This window comes from Myotis nattereri (assembly GCF_964212035.1).
Source record: "Myotis nattereri genome assembly, chromosome: 5".
Classification (NCBI taxonomy): domain Eukaryota; kingdom Metazoa; phylum Chordata; class Mammalia; order Chiroptera; family Vespertilionidae; genus Myotis; species Myotis nattereri.
Window position 1 is genome coordinate 90,537,638 of NC_138080.1, and position 24,474 is coordinate 90,562,111.

General features: G+C 47.5%; 2 protein-coding genes across 2 annotated transcripts in view; one reads left to right on the forward strand and one right to left on the reverse strand.

The window, feature by feature from the left end:
- The window catches only part of LOC308519099 (proton-coupled amino acid transporter 1), a 47,585-nt gene extending 32,763 nt beyond the window's left edge, over window positions 1–14,822 (forward strand). The window contains exon 10 of the mRNA XM_081091055.1: window positions 13,980–14,822. Within this exon, the coding sequence (XP_080947181.1) occupies window positions 13,980–14,005 (26 nt within the window). The 3' untranslated portion in view covers window positions 14,006–14,822. The remainder of the gene's footprint in view (window positions 1–13,979) is intronic.
- Window positions 8,201–24,474, reverse strand: part of FAT2 (FAT atypical cadherin 2) — a gene marked incomplete at its 3' end in the record, with an annotated part of 53,839 nt that continues 37,565 nt past the window's right edge. Inside the window, 7 exon segments of the mRNA XM_081091054.1 lie at window positions 8,201–8,733; window positions 9,782–10,241; window positions 10,244–10,274; window positions 12,216–12,333; window positions 13,303–13,744; window positions 17,383–17,528; window positions 21,065–21,875. Coding sequence (XP_080947180.1) covers window positions 8,201–8,733; window positions 9,782–10,241; window positions 10,244–10,274; window positions 12,216–12,333; window positions 13,303–13,744; window positions 17,383–17,528; window positions 21,065–21,875 — 2,541 coding nt within the window.

Genomic DNA, 24,474 nt, shown 5'->3' on the forward strand with positions numbered 1-24,474 from the left:
AACCCTGGCCAGATATCTGCGAATGTATGGCAGGTCATAGCTGAGAATCTGCAGCTTATGCCCGCCCTCCTTCTCTGTCACTCACCTCCCCAGCCACCTTCACTGGCTGATGCTCACTATTCACTCTCTACCTTCACGAAAGGTAAAATTTGTAATATTAGCAGTTGTCTTAAAGTGATGATCCCACCAAACAGAAATGTTAGGAAAATCTTCCCCCTACTCCCATATTCCTGTCTTGCCATTTTCTCCCCAAATTGTAGAATATCACTTCTGTCTAACACTACATGTTCGCCTCATGTTTTTTTGAAGTGCAAAATCTCAATGTCTGTTTACAGCTCTCTCAGTTCACCATCACAGCAAGGGGGTTTGTATCGGTGGGCTTTATTTCATAGCTAATCAGCGGGCCCCAGCATTGGCCCTGGTCAGAACGTGAAGCTGGTTCCTCACAGTGGAGACACAAAGTACAAGAGGCGCGACTTGGTAATTAGGCAACTCCAAGTCTGCCTTTGAATTAAAATTTCCAAAGTACATTACAAATCTCCAAGACTGTTAGGGGAAAAAGAGATGGTGTGGTTTGTCTTTGAAATCATGGTCGATACTTTGAGGCAATTGGCCTTGCTGGCTGCAAGGTTGTTTGCTCTGACAGCATGTTCGTTGCATTTCTTCCCTGTTCTTTGTACCACTGGGTCATTCCCTGGCCAGGGGACATAAATGGTGCTGATACAATGTTATCAGAGTGTGTGTGTAGGGTCGGGGGTAGGAGGGCGGGGGGGGGGGGGGGGATAAGGTGGAGAGTGTCTGTGTTCTTTTATTTAAATCAAGGTGATACTGGGGAAGCTATTTTATTTTAGTAAATGATAAAATTATGTGACTATTGTAAAACGTGTCAGTGGATGTGTGAATAGGAGGAGTATGAAAAACTACCGTCCAGCAGATCTTGATAACCACACAGTACTGTGTATGTTGTGTGTCTACATGAATGTGTGTTCCCACATGGTATGTATAGAGATGAGGATCATGCAGGAGCTAATAGAAGATCTTGTTTGGGGTTCTGCATACAGATCATGTGTTAAACTTTTCCTGTTCAATAAATGAATTTTATTTTTTATTTTTGAAGGTTGTAGTCTGTGTTTTTGTTTTCACTTAAAAAAAAGTCACTCAGATCCCCTTGATCCTAGGTCACAATGTTTCTGGTGTATTTCATGGAGTTCATCTGGGGAGTAGTGTGAACAATAGAACCATCTATGGAATTGAGAGTTCCCCAAAAAGGGGCCAGGTAGTCATTTTCCTGTTAGACAGTCCTGCCCTTCCTGTCTGCTCCTGCTTCTCCCAAAAACTTGAGTAGGAATTCTCAACCCCCGTCTGCATATCAGAGGATCACACGAACCAGGGTGAATTGAAGAAAACCAAGACTAGAGCAATTTTACTTAGTTAGTTGTATGCATCAGTGTGGTGAGGCTATAGCGTTCAATAATCCCAGTTATTCATTCAAACACTAACCTAGGTGTTTCTGTGAAGATATTTTGTAGATGTGGCTAAAATCTACAATCAGTCACCTTTAAAGAAAAGATATTATCCTCAAAATGTGGGTGGGCCTCCTTTAATCAGTTGAAGGACCTTTACGGCAAAACAGATTTCACTAAGGTAGAAGAAATTTGCTTCAAGACTACAGCATCAGTTTTTGCTCAAGAGTTTTCAACTTGCTAACCTACCCTATGAACTTTTGACTTAGCAGCCTCAACAATCACATAAGTCAATTCCTTGAAAATCTCTCTCTCTCTCTCTCTCTCTCTCTCTCTCTCTGTATATATATATATATATATATATATATATCTTACTGGCTCTGTTTCTCTGAAGAACCCTGACTGATATGAGAGGTAACACCCAATTTTCTTAAAATTGGGGGACTGGCCCTGGCTGGTTTGGCTCAGTGGATCGAGCGTCGGCCTGCGGACTGGAGGGTCCCAGGTTCAGTTCCGGTCAAGGGCATGTGCCTTGGTTGTGGGCACATTCCCAGTGGGGAGTGTGTGGGAGGCAGCTGATTGATGTTTCTCTCTGATAGATGTTTCTGACTCTGTCCCTCTCCCTTCCTCTCTGTAAAAAATCAATAAAATATATTTTTAAAAATTGGGGGACTGATTTCAAGACAGTGGAAGAGATGACTTCCCTTGTCTTTTTGTCACATTTAAGAAAAAAGACCATCTCATGGACCCTTAGAGGATCTGAAAACTGATCTTTGTTGGCTACTGAGTTAGATTTGTTCAAAAAGCAGAGCCCTGTTAAGTGTAACACTTTCCCAAGAGAGGAAGGTAGAGCATGTGTTATGACCATTTTCACTTATCAGTATCATTACTGGAACTGGAGGGTCAAAGAGATTCAGTGACTGTTCGAGGTCACTGCCTAGTAAGTGGCAGAACTGGTGCACATGCAAGTCCTGTGATTACAGAGCCCTAGTGCTTCCCAGGGTCCTGGCTGCCTCCCCCTCTTGCAGCCTTAGCAGGGAGGTCTCCTTAGGGATTGTTGTGAGGATTAAATGTTATAAAGTGCCTAGCTGAATTGAAGAAAACCAAGACTAGAGCAATTTTACTTAGGCGCGCGCGCGTGTGTGTGTGTGTGTGTGTGTGTGTGTGTTTGTCATGTTTTGCTCACTTCCTTTGGATAGAGCATTCAACCTTAGATTGTTTACCTCTTTACATTTTTATTTCTGCTCACATTCTGGTTGTGATCCCTCCCTCTGGGTAACCAGGGCCATCCTGGTAAGCCCACTGCACTGCTGGAGGCATAAACTAGAGTGACAGTGGACTGAATTTGGACCATAGCTACACATGGGGCTCTTTGCTAGGTGGGCTGGCTTCCTTAGAGTCAGCCTATTAACACACGTGTACAAATAAACTGTTTTTACTTTTTATTTCTAAACCCTTATTGGGGGGGGGGGCGAGAGAGAGAGGAGAGAGAGAGAGAGAGAGAGAGAGAGAGAGAGAGAGAGAGAAAGAGAAAGAGAAAGAAGGGAGAGAAATTGTTTGCCTCCCGCCCAGGATTAGATTGAACCTGCAACTGAATCCATGAGCCTTTGGTCCATGGGCTGATCCTCTAATCCAGGGGTGGGCAAACTTTTTGACTCGAGGGCCACAATGGGTTCTTAAACTGGACCGGAGGGCCGGAACAAAAACATGGATGGAGTGTTTGTGTGAACTAATATAAATTCAAAGTAAACATCATTACATAAAAGGGTACGGTATTTTTTTTTCAATAGTTTTATTCATTTCAAATGGGCCGGATCCGGCCCGCGGGCCGTAGTTTGCCCACGGCTGCTAATCACTGAGGAACCGGCTAGGGCTATAACAGGCTAGTTTTTAAGTTGATAATTTTTTATAGCCCATGAATGGTGTTATAAATATCCAGATGGCCATTGACAGAAAAAAGGTCCCCCACCCCTTCTGTAGTACATTATCCAAACCAGGAAACGGACACTGGCGAAATCCATAGAGCTCATTCAGATTTTTCCAGTTATATATGCACTCATTTGTGTGTGTGCATGTATGTGTGTGTAGCTCTAAGCAATTTATCACATGTGTAGCTTCCTCCCCTACAATCAAGATGATTAACTCTCATCCCCACAAGACTCCTCATTCTACACTTTTATAGACACACACACCTTCTGCACTCTCCCACATCCCTAACTCCCAGAACCACTAATCTATTCTTCATCTCTTAGGTTATTTCACAAATGTTATATAAATCGAATTATGCTGTATGTTTCCTTTACATTGGCTTCTTTCAGTAGATACAATTTCCTTGAGGATTATCCAAGTTATTGTCTGTATCAATTATTTGTTCCTTTTTATTGCTGAGTTGTATCCCATGACATGGAGGTACCACAATTTGCTTAACCAGTCACAATCGAAAGAGATTTACATAGTTTTTAGGTCTGGCAATTGCAAATAAAGCTGCTCTGAATACTCATGTATCTGGAATTGGTTGGTTACCAAATTCAGCGTAGTTTCAGTAGGGAGTGTGGTGGCATGGCCTGCAAGGAGTTGACATCACTATATTCATTTTGAGTTTTGTGCCAGTCTAAGCACTTTGCTTCGGTGCAACCTATAGATTTGTTGAGGAATCTTGAGAAGATTCTAAAGCTCGTCTTTCTCCAGCCTGGTCCGTGAGAAAGTTCCTGTTCTTCCTTTGGTGAGATAGCCTGTGCCTCTCCTCAAGATGGAGCTGGCAGAGGACGTCTGAGGACTTCCAAAGCCTGTCCGTGGGTACTGCAATGTGGGTTATTGCTGAGCACCTGGGCCCGGTGTCCTCAGAGGTGGCATTTCACCAGTTCCTCATGTGGTGAAGGAAGTCAGGAAGACGGGCCGGGCCCACTGTTCTATATTGAATTAGTTGTGGGCCCACAGCAAGTCATTCTGTATCTGAAAATTGTATAAACTATGTCTTTCTCCCTACCCGCCTCTACCTTTTATAATCTCCATAATCTTCATCCAAAAGAGAGTGGTTTTCTTCCCAAGGTCTTGTCTCTGCCCTTCTTATGCTCCAGATACTGATTTTTTTGAGGTTCTAGCCATGGCTTCAGTCTCCCCACCGCGACCTCACATGTCTCCCTCCAGCACTGCTCCGGTTTCTGGAAGATACAGTTGCCTTCTGTACAAGGCTTTGGGAAACCCTGTGTGATGGCACAGTTGTGCTGTCCCACCCTCACTCCACCGTCACCTGGAGGAGCCGTCTTCTGTCCCTTTGCTGTCTGTCCTGGTGAATTCCAGCTGCCCTTCCTCACAGGACTTGGTTGTAAGTCCTGCCCCGACCCCTACACCTTCCTGGCGACCCTCTTAAGGTCCAGCCTCAGAACTGAACCAGGATTATAGGAGTGGCCTGGGGTTGAGCCCCAGGTTTGAGCAGACTCCACCTTCCCAAATCCAGACACTGGGTAATACCACCTAGAATTATAGTGGCGTTCTTGGACCACTGCTCTAAGCCCTCTCAGTCCTTGCTTCTATCCCTCAATCCCTCAACGTCCGTACTTATCATTCGTTTTATGAACCCAAATGTAAGGCACGGGTCTGGAGTCAGGCAGCCCTGAATTGAATCCTGGCTCCGTCACTCATCCACTGGGTGGCCTCACTTTCCGTTACCCATGGAAGCTGTAAGCTATTGAATTTCTGTGTGCACTGCACCTCCGTCTGTAAAATGGAGGTGACAGTACTTACCTCATGGGGGTTTTTGTGAGGATTAGATAAGACAAGATGTGCCAAGTGCTTGCACGGTGCCTGACATATAGCCAGTGTCAATCAGAGGTGGTCGTGAGGATGAATATGGTGAACTACAAAACCACCCAGCCTGGAAGTCAGGAGACCCAGGTCGCTGTTTTTCTCTGCCACTGTTAAGCGCTGTCGTTCTCAGGTTTAGAGCCCCAGTGGCCTGACTGGGAGGGTTTCCCTGAAAATCTCTGGGTCTTCCACAGCCTGTTGGGCTAGGTCTTGATCTCAGAGAGCCCCCTGGTGGCTGATTCATGAAGGTGCAGGCTCCGGCGTCTAGGGGCCTGGTTCCTGGAGAGGTGGGCTGGGTGAACAGAGGCTGAGGGAGTGGTTTTGTAGGGAGGTCTCAAGGTTGGGTGTTGGACCTGAATGTGGGTCTCATCCCTGTGAAGTTCTAGCTGTGAGACCTCGGACAAGCCCCTCCTCCTCTGTGGCCTTGGGGAGAGGAATATTGGGAATGGAAATGGACGAGATCAGTGTTTCCCAACGATGATTTAGGGGCTCCCTGGACAATCATTTTTTAAAAATCTGAATCGTTGTGTATTTTCATGTGTGCTAGTAGAAATAGTAACTTTCAAATCCTTTAGCTTATGGGTATTATCGTTTTAAAGTGAGTAAAAAATTTAAAAATCTAAATCTAAAATAAAAATATTAAGTAAATAATAGTACAGGTGGTATTCTGTCAGGGCAAAAATCATAAAAGTGGTAAGCACAACAACAGTTTAGGCAACACTGGACTAGGTTATTTGTGATTTCCTGCACAGTTCTGAGAAGTTACTTCTACCTGTGTATTACTTGGTATTATATCTTAGCATAATAATCACCATTTATGGTTTATGCAGCTATAAACTTTTTACTTTTATTTCTCAGGATAGTATTATGATGTAACTATTATTTATTATCTTAGTTTTACTGAAAAACGAGAGGCAAGTCATACCTGCCCGTTAGGATGTGGCAGAACAGGTTTGGAACTGAGCCCGTCTGCCCCCAGAGCCACCGTCTGCAGAGGGAGCCTGAGGACAGGGACTGGGCTTTCCAATCTCAGTGTTACCTACAATGCTTGTGTGGACCACGGTCGCCTGGTGACATTCACATCCAGCGGGCCTCAGGGGCCACAGGCTGACTCAGGCGGGGGAAAGGAGGGACAGGCCGTGCCTGGCTTCCCAAGACCCAGGACAGTAAGCCCCTCTCCCCAACCAGTGCGTGTGGTGCAGAGGGTGCTGGCTGGGTCGGCAGTCCTGAGCCAGGTCCCGGCCTTTCACTAACCAGCTGGTTAGTGAACTTGTCCACTGTGGACCACTGATTCAGCATTAGAGCCATTTTCCCCCAAGTATTGTCCTGGGTCCCATCCCCAGAGGTTCTAGTTGTGCAAGTCTGAGTTAGGGCTCAGGGTTCTTTATTTTGGCCATTTTGCTAGATTTGGGGATCACAGTGTTTAATGACTTCTAGGGTCCCTTCCAGCTCCCAAATTCTGTGAAGCTCAACTTGGAAAGGCCTGTAGACCCTTATGACACAGAAAATAACAGTAAAAAAGACACTTTATTGTTAAAAAAAAAAAAAAGGCCATTCATACCATCATTCACACTCACAGTCACGAACCGCTCACACAAACACGCTCTCACCCACACAGCCTCCGTCTCGCTGTAAGCAGCAACTCTGGGGGCGAGAGTCTCTGTTGCTCTTCCTTTTGACTTTTGTCTCCAGAAACAACACATGAAAACATAGTGGACCCGAGAAAGGGACGGGGGGTGGGCGGAATAGCAAGACCACCAGAATTCTCTGGTCGCTGCCACTCCTGGCTACATACACTCTACACATGTGTACAAACGTACTAGACATGAGTGCCCACATGTGCAGACATGTGCCCACATTGACCCTCCATGCATAGGGTTGAGTCACTGCAGGTAACACTTACATTGGCAGGCTTCTCAGATGGCGGGGCAAGGGCAGGGTGTCCTGCTTTCTGGCTCCCTGCCTCCACCCTCCCCTGAATGGACATTCTGAGTTCCTTGTGTCTATGGAAGAAAAATCCCTCATCCAGACAGCAAGGTTGAAAAGTGCCTAAAATTTTTAAAAAATGATGAATGATAGCCTTCCTGCCTTTGGCCCAAAGTGCTTGAGAAACTTGGGATGAAGAACCCAGAGTTCCATGAGGTCTGAATTCTTTAACAAAGAAAGTCCAGGGCTGCAGGCATCCTGACTGGCCCTGGCTGGTAGAAAGTCACGTGACTTAAAGGGGCAGGGCAAGTTGCCTAGTTGGAATCTGGATTAGAGGAGTGGGACCTCCAGGAGACTGAGGTCATAGTGATGCTCCTCAGGTACCCTTGTTGCCCTCATTCACCATCTTATCCCCAATGCCTCGCACAGCACCTGACACGGAGCAGATGCTGCAATGGACATATGCATGAGGCAGGGTGCATAGGTGACTTTTGGTAACTGCTCGCCTTCTGCTCACCTGTCAGCCCCTAGGAGGACACCCTGTGGCCCTCCAGGGTCAGAGACCCTGGGACCTCATCTCTCTAGTGGATGTAGTGGTAGCCTGTGGGGCATGAGCCTGCCTCTGCCTCCAGAATGGAGCTGTGGGCAGGTGTAAGGATGTGCCCAACAGGGCTGACCCAGTAGTTCAGGCCCTGCCTCCCTGGGCGCTGGGAGACTGCCTGCCTCTTGCCCATCTCAGGAGTTGGCTTCTCCTGGTTTTCCGGCGTAGCTGCCCTGTGCATCCCCTTTCTGCTGGGGCCCTGGTGCTGTTTATCGAGTCCTACCCTCAGCTTCCCTCCATCCTCAGGGACTAGCTGGGGGTCTGGAAGAGCACATTTCAATGTATGGCAGCCTGGAATGGGTATGGGGGCTTCCCTCCCACTTTCCCAGCCACGCTGTACTCACTCTCTATGACAGGAAGAAGGTGCCAAGTCCTTGGCCTCCCGCCTTCCTTCCTCTGAGGACAGCTAGAACATGACCTCCTCACAGCTCCCATAATCACTCTCTACCATGTCAGAGCCCTCATAGTTGGGGGGTGCCTCGGGCTGGCCCCGGCCTGCGGGAAGCCCACCCACCACCTCACAGTCGGCATAAGAGGGCCCGGCGCGGCTGAGGCGCATCCTTACCCCCTTGTAGCCCCCCTCTGCCAGGCAGGGCCCTCCCCCTCCCTGCCGGAGCTGCGAATGGTAGTAACTGATGGCTGTGTACTCATTGAGACAGGGGGCCAGCAGGCGCTCCCGGGGACTGGGGGGCCGCGGGGGCATCAGATCTTCCAGGTTCTGGTTGCTATAGCGGGGTGGGAGGGGTGCCCGCTTGTTTTCCACCTCCAGTGGGAAGGGGAAACCCCCATAGAGGCCATTGGGCTCCTGCATCACAGCTGGGTTCTGGTGGTGCTGAGGTGACGGTGGCAGAGGGCTCGGGGTCACTTCAGAGTTGGGGTATTCCCAGTGTTCCTTCCTGGAGTAAGTAGGCGGCCAGACCGTGGCTCCGGCTGGATACACTGTAAGAGAACAGTAAGATAGAGTGAATTTCCCCGGTGAAGGTTCCAGCTGGCCTGACAGCTGCTACTGATAACTTAGCATGTGGTTAAGTTATGTGGTTAAGATATGTGGCCCATCCACATGTTGTCTCTTGCAGCTTAGGTTGATATCTAGAATCCAATGGGGCCAAGGTTAAGGCCAGAGGCTTAACCCAAAGCCAGCCTGTTTTGCAAATCTGTGCCACTGATCAAAGGGTCAATGGAAAAGGGAAGAACATGGATGGCTCCATGCAGCCCACGCCCAGTGCTAGAGGCAGGAGCTCCCTGCCAAGTCTTACTGGTAGGTTTCGTCTCCTCATTTGAAGGAAACAGACACATAGTTCGGAGTACATGTGAGGCATACATCACAGAGGGTGATTAAGTGAGATGTGCCCTGGAAGATTGGAGACCAGGCGTCTTTGGTCCCAGCTGTGTCCCTGCTACTGAATAGTTGTGTGCATTAGAACTGCACCTTTATGGGTCCTAGCTACTCAATTGGCAAAAAGTTAGTGAAAATACCTGTTTTAACTATTGGTGAATAAGCCAGGAAAGAATAAAGTGCTTACATATTCACCTCCTTTTGAGTAAAAGATAAGAAAGGGGTAAAGATGGCTCCCCACAGACAGCTAGGTCTGGCTTAAGATTGGGCAGTCAGAAGGTTGGGTGACTGCTTCTCTTTCACTTCCCAGAAGAGCACAGATGTGCAGAAGCCCCCTTTCACCCAGGGATCCTACCCACTCCTTTCCGGAGTCTATAGGTTTCTGCCATGGACATCGAGCCTATGGAGTGTCTTGTAATTTAGAGGAGTGGATCATGGTGCAGCAGAATGAGCCATGGGCTCTGAGTCCAGAGACCTGGCTTCTGTTCCTGTTCATTAGTTCACTGTGACCTTGAACACACCCCTTCACACCCCATTCCTAGAGCATGAACTGAATGGTGGCCAAAACCCCTGTGCCTGAGGTAGTGAAGTGCTTAGGTCTGCTACTCCATTCCACCAGTTCCCAAGGCTAAGGGCTCTGGCTATACTGACCCATCTCCTCGCCTGACCAGGTCCTCTTAATGATGGACTCGTTGTCAGAGCGGGGAGGGACTGCAGCTGGTGGGAGCCTGGGAGGCACGCTGCAGACTATTGGCTGCTGCTTAGAGCTGGGTCCAAAAGTGACGAATTCATTTGGACCTGAGGTCTTGCTGGGCTCTAGTTGGTTCACGTTGTTGCAGGAGTTGGTGCTCAGGGGGTTGAGCTCGATGGCAGGCATGGCTTGGGTGTCAACACCAACACTCCTAGCCAAAAGGTCTGGGTCTTCCATGGCCACGGGCTTGTGAGACTTGCGACGGTGGCGGTAGAAGAAAAGCCCAATGATGGTAGCAATAGTGATCAATAGGGCCCCTGTGATGATCAGAAGCTCCTGCTGACCCCAGCCCCCCGTTTTGATCTTCGGGGTGATTAGGCATTCTCCTTCTGAGCAGGCCCTTTCCTTCTGTTCACACCTGTAGAGACAGAAAAGTAGGAAGGGGCTGAGACACTGCCCTTTCCCTCTCCCCTCTTACAAAGATCAGTGGATGGAAACCCTGCACTCAAGCCTATCCTCTTCAATTTTCCACCAAAAAAACACACCCCTTCACACCCCATTCCTAGAGCATGAACTGAATGGTGGTCAAAACCCCTGTGCCTGAAGTAGTGAAGTGCTTAAGTCTGCTACTCCATTCCACCAGTCCCCAAGGCTAAGGGCTCTGGCTGTGTGGTTGAGTGTGGCTCAGTGGTTGAGTGTCGACCCATGCACCAAGAGGTCGCTGGTTCAATTCCCGGTCAGGGCACATACACGGTTGTAAGGCTCAATTCCTGTTGGGTCTATGCAGAAGGCAGCCAATCGATGTTTCTGTCAGCAATGTTCCTGTCTCTCTCTCTCTCTCTCTCTCTCTCTCTCTCTCTCTCTCTCTCTCTCTCTCTCTCTTCCTCTCCCTTTCACTCTATCTAAAAATCAATTTTAAAATATTTTTTTAAAAAGATAATTATCAAACATACCAACAAATCAACTTCAGAACTTTCCATCCTCTACCAGTAACACATAGGACTCAGCTACACCCTCATTTATGACCGGTTGGATCTGGACTCTGAGCACATCCATTATTTTCACCCACGAGATCTCGACATTGGATATACTCTTCACCAATATGGTCCAATTTCCAACCATGTATGGCGATAGAGGCAGCCAACATACCTAGCTGTCCTCCAGCAATAATATCAGGGTCCCAAATCAAGTCAGCAGTTACCCAGCAATGCCAGCCGGGCATCACCAGCAGGTCACAGGGACCCAGCGTGGCTCTGCACAGACCTTACACTGGGCAGCTTCTCAGAGAGAGCACCTGGAACTATACGACCCCTCAGGTCACCTTCAGCTTAGTATTCCATGGTGGAAGGCTCTTAGGAGACGTCTATGGCTGGCTTTGTCCACTTTTGAAGGGATATTGGGAGAGGCTCCCTCCATTCCACCTGATCCCGAACATCCCCCAGTACCTGAAACTACCCTTTGGGGTTTAATGTTGTCCTCCCCAAGTTCCTCTGTTAAAATGCAAACACCACTGTCAGCCAGGGAGTGTTCTCCCAACACACCTGCCGGCTGGAGAGCACTGTGTACTGCAGAGCAGCAAGTGAAGTGGGGTTGGAATTGTCAGTTGCCAAGAAAGAGGACTTGGGTTATAAACACACAGGAGAATCTTGGGTAAGCCCTTTCTTTCTCTGGGCCTCAGTTTCCCCATCTGTAAAATTAGTGGCTCCCTTATGCACAGGCTGACAGCAGGGGCTCCCGTGGGAGTTTGTAAAAAAAAAAAGAAAAAAGTAGAATCCCAGGTTTCATTCCTTAGAGATTCTGATTTAATTGGTCTAGGAATGTACATTTTTCATCAGTCGCGCTCAGGATTTTTCTTAAAGGCTCAAAAGTTGGGAAGCCATAAAACCACATTGCCAAAGCCTCTGGCCTCTAGGATTCTTAGCTGATTCGCCTTCTCTTGCAACCCCTCTACCTTCTCCCCCAAGCCAGCATAATACGAGGTATAGGTGGCTGGCAGTGGGGTTTGAGATCACAGCAGTACCTCTACCAAGTGGTCATTGTCTCCAGGTCGCTTCTGGGAAGTCACAGTCCAGAGCAAAAGACTAAGAGCTTGAGCTATTTTCAGACTTTATCAAAGATAGAGCCGCCTGAGGAGCTGGTTAGGAGGGCAGGTTCCTGGGCCCCAGCCTGGGGAGTCTGATTCAGCAGGTTCAGATAGGGCCTGGGAAATATTAACAAGCACCTCCCTCTCCCAGAGGCTCTGCTGCAGGTGGTCGGAGGGAGAAGCCAGGTCCCGGAGCACTCAGCCTCTTGCCTCCCATCGGCCTCCCTAGAGTTCAGAGAGCAGAGCTCACTCCCTAATGGCGCCAATTCCTGGGTGAGGAGCCAAGGGCAGGAGGCCTCTCCCATGCTTACCTGTCTCCTTCAGGGGAGGAGCTGCAGTTTCCGTTCTCCGGGCAAGGTGTCAAAGTGCAGTTCTTTCTCTGTTCACAGTGTTTCCCAGAGAACTGTGGGGGACACTCGCAGAAATAGCCTGGGAGGAAGGGAAGGGAGGTGAGAGAGTGCACTGGCCTGGCAGTCAGGCCTCCAGGTGGAGAGGCCCTCTGGGACGAGGGGAGGCCTCAGCATGTCTGCAGGCACCTGTGTGCACATTTATTTATTGAGGGCAAACACCATCTTGACCACTGATGCTCTGCTAGTCAAGGAGACTTGATTCTGGCCCTCAAACAGCTTATAGTCCTGCAGAGAGTGGGCATCTCAGGAATACTGCCTATCCTCCTCATTTACCCAGACAACACTGATTCTAAGTCAGACTCTTCATGGACGAGCTTATTTGACCCTCATGACATCTCCAAGATTGGTTTCTGTTATCCTCCTCATCAGGGGAAGGTACAAGCGGATGGCAGGTGAGGAAATGTGAGGCACAGAGAATGTATGGCATTTGCTTAAGGCCACACAGCCAGTAAGTGGCAAAATTGGGATCAATACTAATAGTAATTATCATAAAAATTAGTTTATTGAAGGGAAGTGTTGGGAGAGGTTTCCTGGAGCAGACACTATTTCATTCGAGACCTGGAGGATGAGTAAAGATTAGCCAGGCAGAAAGATAGAGGGGCAAAGCAGAAGGTGTTTCAGGCAGAGGAGAAAGTGTGTAAAGGCTTAGAGCGGAGGGTGTGGCAAGTCCCAGGAATTAAAATGATGCTAGGGTGGGCAAGCCTGCTGAAAAAGGGGGAGTGGGAGGGGTCAGGGCATGGGAGGTATGAGCCATATGCAGGAATTAGGAATTGGGACTCTATCGAACAGCAGGGGGAAGACATTGCAAGGCTCCAAGCAAAAAAGTGAAGTGCTCAGATCTGCAGCTGTGTCCCTGCTACTGAATAGTTGGGTGAGTTAGAACAGGATACTGTGTCTTCATGGGCCTTAGCTACTCAATCAGCAAAAAGTTATTGAAAATACCTGTTTTAACTATTGGTGAATAAGCCAGAAAATACAAAGTGCTTACCTGTCCCGAGGGCCTGTGAGCACTTCCCGCCGTTGAGACACGGGTTCTGGCTGCAGTCTTTGCTGTGGGCGCAGCACTGGGTGAGGTCCTGCCTCTCCAGCAAGCCTGCCGTCTTCTTGCCATCGGCCATCAGCTCCAGTGCCTGTCCATTGATCATGACCTCATCTAGGCAGCCTTCAAAGCCCTGGGAGACGTTCGGGGGAGAGTGAGAGAGGACAAAGCCGCCTAGAAAAAGGTCTCTTTTGGGCCTCAGGCCCTGGCAGTTCTCTGGGAGCACAAGGGAGCCGTTGCCAGAGCTGTCAACCAACAGCCGAGTGGAAGTGTCCGTCTCCTTCACCAGAACTGAGTGCCACTTGCCGTCATTCACATGGGGCCAGGAGGAAAGCGTTCCATTGAAACCACGTGGGCAACTGTATTCCAGCTGGAGCACTCCATGGACCAGCTGCAAAGGAAACCCAGATGGCCATCAGCAAAGCCAAGGAGTCCTTATAGAAAGCCCTGCAACAGGCTGCCGGGCAAAGCATGCTAGTTGTATTTTCATGGGTGGGAGGGGTAGTGTTTGGTGATTTTTAAGGCAGTTTTAGTTTTGTGTTTGTAGAGAATAAAAACCTTCAAAATGCTCTTCTGACTCTGGTTTTATTTTTCCCTCACTGCACTCCATGGGATGGCCTGGGCAGGGACAACATCTCTACTTCACAGATGAGGAAACTGAGACCCAGAGATGCCTTGCTGTCTTTTGGATTCTTGTTCACAGGCCTCTGCAGTGTTCTGCATTCCTAAACATTGGCCTTCAAGGATACCAAACCCCCCTCTCACTCCCACTGCCTTACACAACAGTTCAGCAGTTCTTGAAGTGTCTCCAAGATCTATTCAGGAGCTCTGCAAATGGAAACTACTTTAATAATAATCCTAAGACATTATTTGCCCTTTTTACTCTCACAAATATATAGTGGAGATTTCTGATATGTGCTATCACAGCAGACGAAAGCAGAAGTAAATATGAAAAGCCAGCTGTCTTCTATTAAGCCAGGCATCAGAGAGAATTATAAAACACTGCTCCTTTTTTATTTTTTTGGAAAATGTAATTATTTTTTAAATATATGGTTTTTTATGTGAACATGTAATGACTTCATTGGTTTTAAATGAATTAGCAAATAAAGATTTTAACATTTGTCAGTTTTAATTTCTAATATTGGAAACATCGATGGCTACATATAACCCATATAAACAAAACTTCTTTAAGATCTTCAGTCATTTTAAAGAGAGTGAAAAGTCCCAAAATCAAAAAATCTGAAATCCCACTGGATTAAAACATTTTAGTTCACCTCATCCTACGAAGTTGATTGATTTGTGGTCAAATCTTTTTCTGGTCACTGTAGGGTAGGGAGTGCTTTTTCTGGGTGAAATTTAAAGCTACAACCCAGTGTTTTCAGGAGTTATCCATTTATACATCACCTTCCTGATTTTTTCCCTGATTCAACACTGCCTATACCATTATTTCCTTAAAAAGGAAACTTATATACGGTAAATAGAAAAATAGAATGACAAAATAAGTACAACTCAAAACCCTGTCCTTAAATCACTCCTTTGACTTTACTCAGGACCACAAATCCATTGATCCCACCATCTTTTCACTGTCTCTCTCTTCTCCTCAGCAAAGCCATCATTCCTCTCCTCATCCAGCTGTCCTGTCCCTCTCTCACGTGGTAGAACTCGATTGGCAAACCCACAAATTGGTAAAACTCAACTCTTCCCTTATTCTGTATGATCATCATGGAGCTGAATTTGGTTGGAGAGAAACACACAGGCTTACTTATTGGTCTCCCTTTAATTTCATGACCATGAGTCTCCAATGAGCCCTTCATGCTGCTCAACAGTTGTACTATCTTCCTTAGTCCATTTACTCTCCCATGTGCCTGTTTTTACAACTTCTCTCTCCTCAGATCCCTAATGCCTCCCTCCCCATTCTTATTCTACAAATCAGATGGGGACTTGAAGACACTCAGAATCACATGGATCCACTTTGGTGAAAGCAAATCTCTCCATTCATGTACTAGATCTCCCCCCTCCCTTACTTCTTCAAGGACAAGATTTCACTGACTCTCCTTTCTCTTTCCTAGATCTTTGTTCACTCTCTGCTGGATCATCCCACTTGTCATACAAACATTATTGCTCTAATGTTATTTTTTTAAAGTTGGCTTGAACCCACTTCTCTTGCCAAATATGATTTTTTTTTTCTTTGCTTCTCTTTTGCAGCAAAATTCCACCCTCACCCACGTCAACACTGAAACTACTGCTGTCAGGGTATTCAGTGACCTCTGTGTTGCCAAATCCAGTGATTAATATCACTTCCCATCTTAGCTGACCTCTCAGCAGCATATCACCCAGCTGATCACTCCTTCCTTCTTGATACATGGTCTTCATTTGGTTTCCTGGATACAATTCTGTCTTGGTTTTCCTTCCCCATCATTGGTTGCTCCTTTTCAGTCTCCTTTGTTGGATGCTCCTCTTTCCCCTACGTCTCAGTGTTAGAGTGTCTCTGGTCTACTCTCTTTTTAATCTACACTCCTTAGTGATCTTCATCTCCAGCCCAGACCTTTCTCACAAGCACTAGACTTGTTTATCCAGCTCCACTTGGAGGTCTAACAGGCATTTCAAACTTACATGTCCAAAACTGAACTCTGGATCTTCCCCCAAACCTGTTTTACCAATATTCTTCCCTGGGTCTGTTGGCGGCAACTCTATCCCTTCTAGTTGCTCAGGCCAAAATCTTACTCCTTGCTTCCTCTCCCAGCCCTTATTCAATTCATCTGGAAATCCTGTTGGCTTTACCTTCAAAATCTATCCAGAGTCTGACCTCTTCTTCCCAGTTCCACTGTCATTGCCCTGATCTAAACCGCCGCCGTCTCTCACCTGAATTATTGTTTCTTTGGCTGGGTCTCTCTGCTTCTGGCCTTGTCCTTCCAAGGTCTATTCTTAGCCCAATAGCCATGAGGATCCTTTCTGCATATGTTAATTCTCTGCTCAAAACCTTCTGAGGTCCTCCATCTTGCTCAGAATAAAAGCCAAAGTCCTTCAATGGCCTGTGCAATCTTTATAGATCTGCCCCCATTTCATTACATTGCTGACCTCAACTTCTACTACTGTCCCATTTGCTCACTTCCATCAAGCTGTACAGATCTCGGGCTTGTGCCTTAAGCATGTAAGGAATGTCCTGCCAATTACTATTCCTTCGATTTAGAATGCTGTTCCCCCAGCTGTCTAAGCTAACTCCCTCACCCCCTTCAAATTATTGTTCAATTACCACCTCAATGAAGCCTTTCCTAACCACTTTATTTAAAATTGTAACTCCCCATACTCCCGATTTCCCTTCACCTTTTCCCCCCTTTAACCCAAAGCACTTATCACATTTGGACAAACTCTATAATTTTCTGAGTTATTATGGTTATTGTCAGTCTGTCCTGTAGAATGAAAGTTCTAAGGGTTTGTTTTTTGTTGTTGATTTTTTCTTTTTGGTCTTATTTGCCGATGAGACTCAAACACCTAGAACAGAGCCTGTCACATAGCAGATGCTCAGTCAATATTTATTGGATGAATTAAATTCTAACTAGCCCAAATCTGTTTCTCTTTGTCAGCGTGGGAGACTGAAATGTGTGCTAGAGGTGTTAAAATCAGGAAGGTAAACTGAGACGTTCTAGATGACATAAGCAGAAGGACTGAAAGACCATCAGAAAGGAAACTCATTTTCTCCCATGTAATGTAATCTGTGTTTGCCATCTTGAGCACCCCAGTGGTAAACACTGTTCTATTACTCAGCAAAGGTGATAAAAGCACCAGGGCTAGGTGGCCACACCCATCTCTCTATCTTCAGAGACTCTCTGTTAACCCCTAGAACAGCCCGACCTCTGTTGTTGTACTTGGACATATATCTAGGTGGGGTGGCTTTGGCCATCATGACTGGAAAGTCTCGTGTCCTGACACAATAGTCAGGGATTTCTTTGCAGAAATTGGCCCTCTTCGCCATGCTCATGCTGCCCCCACCTCCCAGCCTGGCACATTCCCATGACGTCGGTGCCTTACCTTCAGGGAGACATACACTGTGCCATTGCTGAACAGGAGAATGGCCTGTGACTGGTGTGTTTTCAGACGGAAACGGATGTGCCAGTTCTGAGCCTCTGGGAGACTGTACCGCCCGAAGCTCTGACCGCTGAACCTTGCAGCAGTACCTGTGAAAGCAACCAGAGGTGTCACCTCCATGTAAAATGGTCCCCGTGGAGCCCTGGCACTGATTGCCTCATCCAACCCTTGGGTGGCCAGCAGAGTCATTGCTCATTTAATAGATGGAGAAATGAGGCTGGGGGTTACTTGTCCTGGGTCACACAGCAAGATAAGGGCCATCACCCTGCACACCCTCCTTTGGCGCCAGGAACATTTGCCTGGGTGCCAGCCTGGGTCAGAAACTGTGAGCTCAAACCATTAACAAAGCAGGAATCAAGGCAGAAATATAATCACTCAAATGTGTGGAAATAAAAATTTCTATTCTATATAGTTTCTGTGTCATTTCTATACCACTTGCGGAAGAAGGAAGTAGAATTGGAGAGGACTTTGCATATCTGTGTGATTTCAGGAACACCATATGGTGTTTTTGGTTTTGTTTCTTTTTTGCCTGAAGAGATCTCCCCCATTAGGAGTGTAACCATTTGGGTAGGCACTTCCCAAATGAAATGCCACTGTGAGGCCAGGAGACACTGTGATAAAGGAAGTGATAGATCACGTGGCTAGAACTTCTGTGAAGTCTTGCATACTCCAAACCCTGCAGAATTGCTGATATGCAGTTGCACAGGAGCCTGAACTTTCACCCACACTTGATTTCTCAAGCTCATCTGGCCATGGGACCCTCTTATGTGGACCACCTCTCCATAGCCCTTGGCAGCTACATTCTGTGGAACCCCCTTTGGGAAATGCTGTGCAATCTTAAGCACTGCCCTCCTGAGACTTTTTAAACTCCACCCTCCCCAGAACTGGGTTCAGATACCAATTCCCTGTGAATAAGCTTATCGTTGTCAGGGGAAGGGGTTAGTGGTACAGACTTAGGGAAGAGGAATTGTTGGAGAGGGAACAGGCCAAAAGGAGAAGGAAGAACCCAAAAGCCTGAGGCATGCGGGATTGTAAAATCCTAAGAGGCCATCATACTGTAGGTCTAATCCTCTCTGATGCTGGCAGTTCCATTGTGGTAGCTCATTATTGGATGGGATATTGAAGGTAATCTAGGTCAGGAATTCCCAAACCTGGCTGAAAATCAGCCTCAACTGGAGTCTTTTAAAACATGGAATGCCAGCCCCCCCCCCCCCTCGGAGAGTACGCGCAGTGGTGCTGCTGGCACGTGGGAGTCTGTATTTTCAACCTCTCCCCAGGATGGCTGTAGCGACTGGAAGAGAGGCCAGGGCAGGTTTCTGTGCTGGTCATATTCTGACTCTTAATCTAGGTTCTGGTTACACCAGTGTATTTGGCTTGTGAAAACTTGCTGAGCTGTACACTTATGACACAAGGATCTCTCTGTATGCCCTATTTCCATAAGATTTTTTTTTAATCACCTAAAGCTTCTGTCCAAGTGATTCTGGTGATGTGTGAGCCAGCCCATCTAGTATTTCTTTAAGCGCAGCCCTTGGACCACTGGCTTCGGCATCGACTGAGGTGCAGGTTAAAAATGGCAATGCCATGAAAAACAAAAACGATGACCAAAAAACAACAACAGCAACAAAAACACACACACACACAAAATGCCCATGCCAGGCCTCACCCAAGACTTTCTAAATAAGAGTCTGGAGGTGACACCAGGAGCAGGTCTCTTTAAAAACACACTTTCTGGGTGAACTTGCACAATCTTTACTTTTAGAACCTCTGCTGTCTGATGCCAGATGGTCCAGAGAGAAGCTTTAGCCTTCACTTTCCCTGCAACCCACTCTGGGGCAAGGGACACAGAAGGGAACCCCCCCACCCCGAGAGTAGCTCACCTAGCCTAAATCCAGTGGGCCCAGAGAAAGTGCACACATCTGAGAAAGAATTCCCTAGTGCAAACCAGGTAGACCCATGGAGGGTAGGCCATGCCAGGCAGGGGGCGATGTGAGCTGGGGCAGGGTCATTCTCTTGCTGCTAGTGCTCACGTGCATTGGTCTTAATGCCAGGGCACTGGGTGAAGCCCATCAGAAAACTGAGTTCCCGAAGAGCTGGGCAAAGAGCTCAGGCTTTAGAGTGGGATGCACAGGTACTTGAATAACCAGTCTGTTGAAGGCTACAGTTTCAGGCAAACCAATCTATAGTAATAAAAGCATAATATGCTAATTAGACCGGACATCTTTCTGGACGAAGCCAGAGCTGCGAGGGAAGCCTGGATCTGGGGTGCCAGCAGCCAGGGGAAGGAAGGCCTACTCTTGCACGAGTTTCATGCATCGGGCCTCTAGTATAATATAATCCCCATCCTTCAGTTCCAACTGTAGATGGAGCTATGACCCCACTTCGTAGGGTTGTGGTGATACTGAGTTTGGGTAACCTACAAAGAGCCTGGCACATAGCAGAATACTTATAGCAGTGGTTCTCAACCTTCTGGCCCTTTAAATACAGTTCCTCATGTTGTGACCCAACCATAAAATTATTTTCGTTGCTACTTCATAACTGTAATGTTGCTACTGTTATGAATCGTCATGTAAATATCTGATATGCAGGATGGTCTTAGGCAACCCCTGTGAAAGGGTCGTTCGACCGCCAAAGGGGTCGCGACCCACAGGTTGAGAACCGCTGACTTATAGCAACAACTGCTACACTGAATGACAGCTGCCATTCATGCGGTGCTCATAATGGGCAGCCAGGGTTTAAGTGCTTTTATATTCATAAGTAATTTATTCCCCAAACCAACTCAAGGAGGCAGGTGATATTTTCATTATTTTATGGATGAGAAACTAAAGCCCAGAGGATATTAATAAACCCCCAAGTTTATACAGCTAGTAAGTGATAGAGCTGGGGCTTGAACCTGAGCCATCTAGTCTAAACCTTGAAGTTGTAACCATCAGGCTACAGTAATAACAGTAGTAGTATTAGGAACTGTTGTTTATTGACCACTTTCTGTATCAGGCGCTTTTCTAAGCAAACACTTGCTATTTAATTTCTATAACAGCTCTAAGGCACAGAGAGGTTAAGTAATTTTCCTACAGTCACGTGGCTAGCAAGTGGCAGAGTTGAGATTTGAACCCAGGGAGCTTGATACCCTAGTCTATGATCTTTTTTTAAAAAAAATGTATTTTATTGATTTTTTTACAGAGAGGAGAGGAGAGGGATAGAGTTAGAACCATCAATGAGAGAGAAACATCGATCAGCTGCCTCTTGCACACCCCTTACTGGGGATGTGCTTGCAACCAAGGTACATGCCCTTGACCAGAATCGAACCTGGGACCCTTCAGTCCACAGGCCGACGCTCTATCCACTGAGCCAAACTGGTTAGGGCCCCTAGTCTATGCTCTTAACCATGATGCTAAACTGCCTCTTGTATTACCATTATTTTCAAAATTCCAAAAAGTGGCCAGGAATAGGGTGCTATCCTGTGATTAGAGTTTGTGAGGCCATGCCTGCCTTCTGGTGGTCCCTGGTCTTTAGCCCTGTTAAAGCTCCCCTCTGGGTATCCCACAGACCCTCCCTGGGCTCTCCAGCCCTGGCATCAGGCTGGTGGAGCCCGCAGTGCTGGCTGCCCTGGGGAAGGCCCGTTCCTTACCATTGCAGGCGCAGTTCCCCTCCAGGCGGTGCCGTGGGGTTAGGATGCTGAGCCTGGCTGTGCTGTACGTGGGCCCCACCCTGGGGTCCAGGTGCACTGTCTCTTGGCAGATTGGACGCTGGCAGCTTGGCCCCTGGCAGGGCACCACAGGCATGGCTGACCTCATCTGAATTCCCACTGAGTGCTCCAACTCCTTGGCTGAGTGAGCGATGACAGTTGCCAGTTCCTGCAGCTTGTGGAAGGCTCCAGAATGCCCCTCAAAGACCAGAAGCACATCCACCCCGGCCGTGGCCTCTGCAGGCTGAAGGCTGGCCAGGTGGATGTTGGCTTTTTTGATGTCCAGCTTGTTGCTGAGGAACCTCTGCAGGTTCCTCCAGTGGTCGCTCACCAGCTCCTCTGGGGTGACCTGGTAGAAGCCCATCCACATGCTCTGCTGCAGAGCCACCTGCCCCACGTGCCACACGTGGACGTGGACCCCAGCAGTGGTGGTGAAGGTCCCATCACTGACTGTGACATTGAATGCGTAGCGACCCTGAGGCAGTCCCTGGGCAGCGATGATCTTGCCATCGGTCGCACCCACTGAGAAGCGCCTGCCCAGGGTCTCCTCTTCTGCCAGGCTGTACGTCAGCGTGTCCTGCGGGTCTCGGTCTGTGGCATGGATTTTGCCCACCATGCCGCCCTGGAACTCCTCCTCCCCGATGGTGATGAAGATCTCCAATGGGAGGGCGGAGGGTGGGTAGTAGCTCTGCTCCGTGACGTGGACTCTCACAGATGTGGAAGATGAAAGGGGCGGGATGCCACTGTCTGATACCTGTGGGCGAGGGAAGCACGGCATTACCATAGGACTGTGGCCCCAACAGGCTGCCTGCCTCCATAGGGAATCATGTCTCTCTGCTTGAGGCAGCCTCAGCACGCTGTCGCATCTGAGTAAGAAAATACTAGCACTGAAGGTTTTGTGGAGGGAGTTACATCCTGCACCACACAGTAAAACTAAACCCGAATTCCTCATTGGACACTGCTCTGAGCCTCTCCCTCAACCCTTCCAGCCACATGATCCACCTCCTCCCTCTTGAACTTCTCTCATTGTCTAAGTGAGTCATCAAAGGTCTCTTAGCGATTCCAGTGTGCATCCCTCATGGCCCCCATCAGCCTCAGGAGGTTTTCTCTGGGATTCTGTTTTACTCTGTGATTGGGCTCAGGGTTGGGGCGAGCAATTGTTGAGTGCCTTCTATGGGCCAGGCCCTCTGCTGTGATGAGGAGAAAAGAGCAATAAGTAAGTTGCCAAATAAACCAGAGGATGTCACTCTTGGATAAAGTACTATGGAGGAAATAAACAGAGCGAAGTGACAGAGACATCTGAAGATTGAAAGACCATGTGGAAGACAAGGTGTCTCTTCTTGGAAGAGGTGAAACTTGAGCTGAATCCTGAGGGATGAGAAGAGGGGAGGACAAGAGGCGACAGACAGGGAACAACTCTCCGGTAGGAAAGAATGTGGTGTGCTTATCAAAACAGCAAGGGGCCACTGTTGCCAGAGGAGTGGGCAGAGCAAAAGATGAGGTGAGAGAGAGAAAAGCAGGGACCCGGTCGCTGATGGGCAGAGGAGCACAAGGTGGCATTTTTTGTCAGAGCCATGAAAAACTATTGAAGGTTTTAAGCAAGGCGGTGACATGACCTCAAGGAAAAGAATGTAAATAAAAAATGCATTTTCCTTTCACACGTTACCAAGCTGTCCCTGCAACTTTTTACCCAGACTTAGCAAAGATGAAATTTTCCTTCCTCTCCTCAGCAACATTATCATTTTTCTCAATTGTCAACAAGGTTCTCCAATTTTCCCTACAGTAATATCTTGTCCACTTGCACTCCAATGCTAGCAACAACAATACTACTACCAAGTATAATATATAAAGCCTTACAGCAGATAAGGCCAGAACAGAATCTGAACTCCTGCCTGTGTCCACAGCCTGCTTCTTTGCTGGCTATAGTGCCTCCCAGTGAATGGAGTGGAGATGCAGGACAAGTCAAAGAAATAGTGATGCTGCCAATCGTTACTGAGAGATTTATCTGGGCCAAGATACAGAGGTCAATCACGTCCATGCCCTTGGCTTTGAGCATCCTCTACATTAGCCCACACCTGTCCTCTGATCTACAGACTCCAACTCCCAACTACCTTTTGCACACCTCCATTTAGATGTCTCCTGGACACCTAAAAAGTAACATGCACAAAACAGAGCCCTCATTTTACCCCATTGACACATACTTCTCCCATCCCCCACAGACTCTCCCGTCTCAGAAGTGGCCCAACCATCCAGTCTTCATGGAGCCAAGAACCTGGAACTCATCCCTGATGCTTCTCTTTTCTTTCTCTCCCCACATCCAGCCCTTCACCAACTCATGTTTATTTCCATGCAAAACTTGTCCCAAATCTATCCACTTCATCATCATCTCAAGGTCTCAGCACCACTAGCTCCACTATAACAATGACTTCTCATTGTTATCCTTCAACCACTCTTGCCCTCTTCATTTGCTCTTTCTAGAGCAGGGGTGGGTAATCTTTTTTTCTGCCAAAGGGCCATTTGGATATTTATAACATCACCCTCAGGCCATACAAAATTATCAACTTAAAAATTAGCCTGCTCGATTTGGTCAAGCATTTAATAACTCACCCCTAATGTCTTGGCAGGGCCAGACCAAATGATTTCTTGGGCCTTATACGGCTCATGGTCCAGATGTTCCCCGCCGCTGTTCTAGAGCTGCAAAAAGAACTCCTGAGACACAAGATGGGTCACTTCCCTGTTTGAGACCCTCAACCACTTCTCACTGAACTTAGATTGGAATCTAAAAGTATTGTCAAGGGTTGTAATTAGGATGATTATACTTCCTTGTTTGCCCAGGACAGTTTGATTTTTCACCTGGTGTCAATCGGTTATCACCAGTTAATTATTTTTAGTGCCTCTCTCACTCTCAAGAGCATCCTGGTTTGGATCTTAAATAATACAGTCACTCAAGCTATGAGGCCTCTATCACCTGCCCAGCGCATCTCCTCAGGATTATTCCCTCCATTGCTCACAATGCTCTGACCACATTGCCACATCTCAGGTCACTGCAAGCTCTTTTCCAACTCAGGACCTTCCTTCTGTGACACTTTCCTGCCCACTTTTTACATCGCTGGCTCCTCAGGTCTCAGCTCAAAATGTCCCTTCTTCATGAGGGCAGCCACCCTCTGAATATGTATCTTCCTGTGCCTTAGGAGCCTCTCATCACGTTCTTTCTTCATCTACTAATTGTTTATCTCCACAATTAGAATCAAAAGCCCACAAGGGCAGGAACCATTCACTTCTTTCCCCTGCTGTATTACTAGAAGCTAGCATAGGGTTCAGCATATGATAGGTGCTCAATAAATATTTGTTGA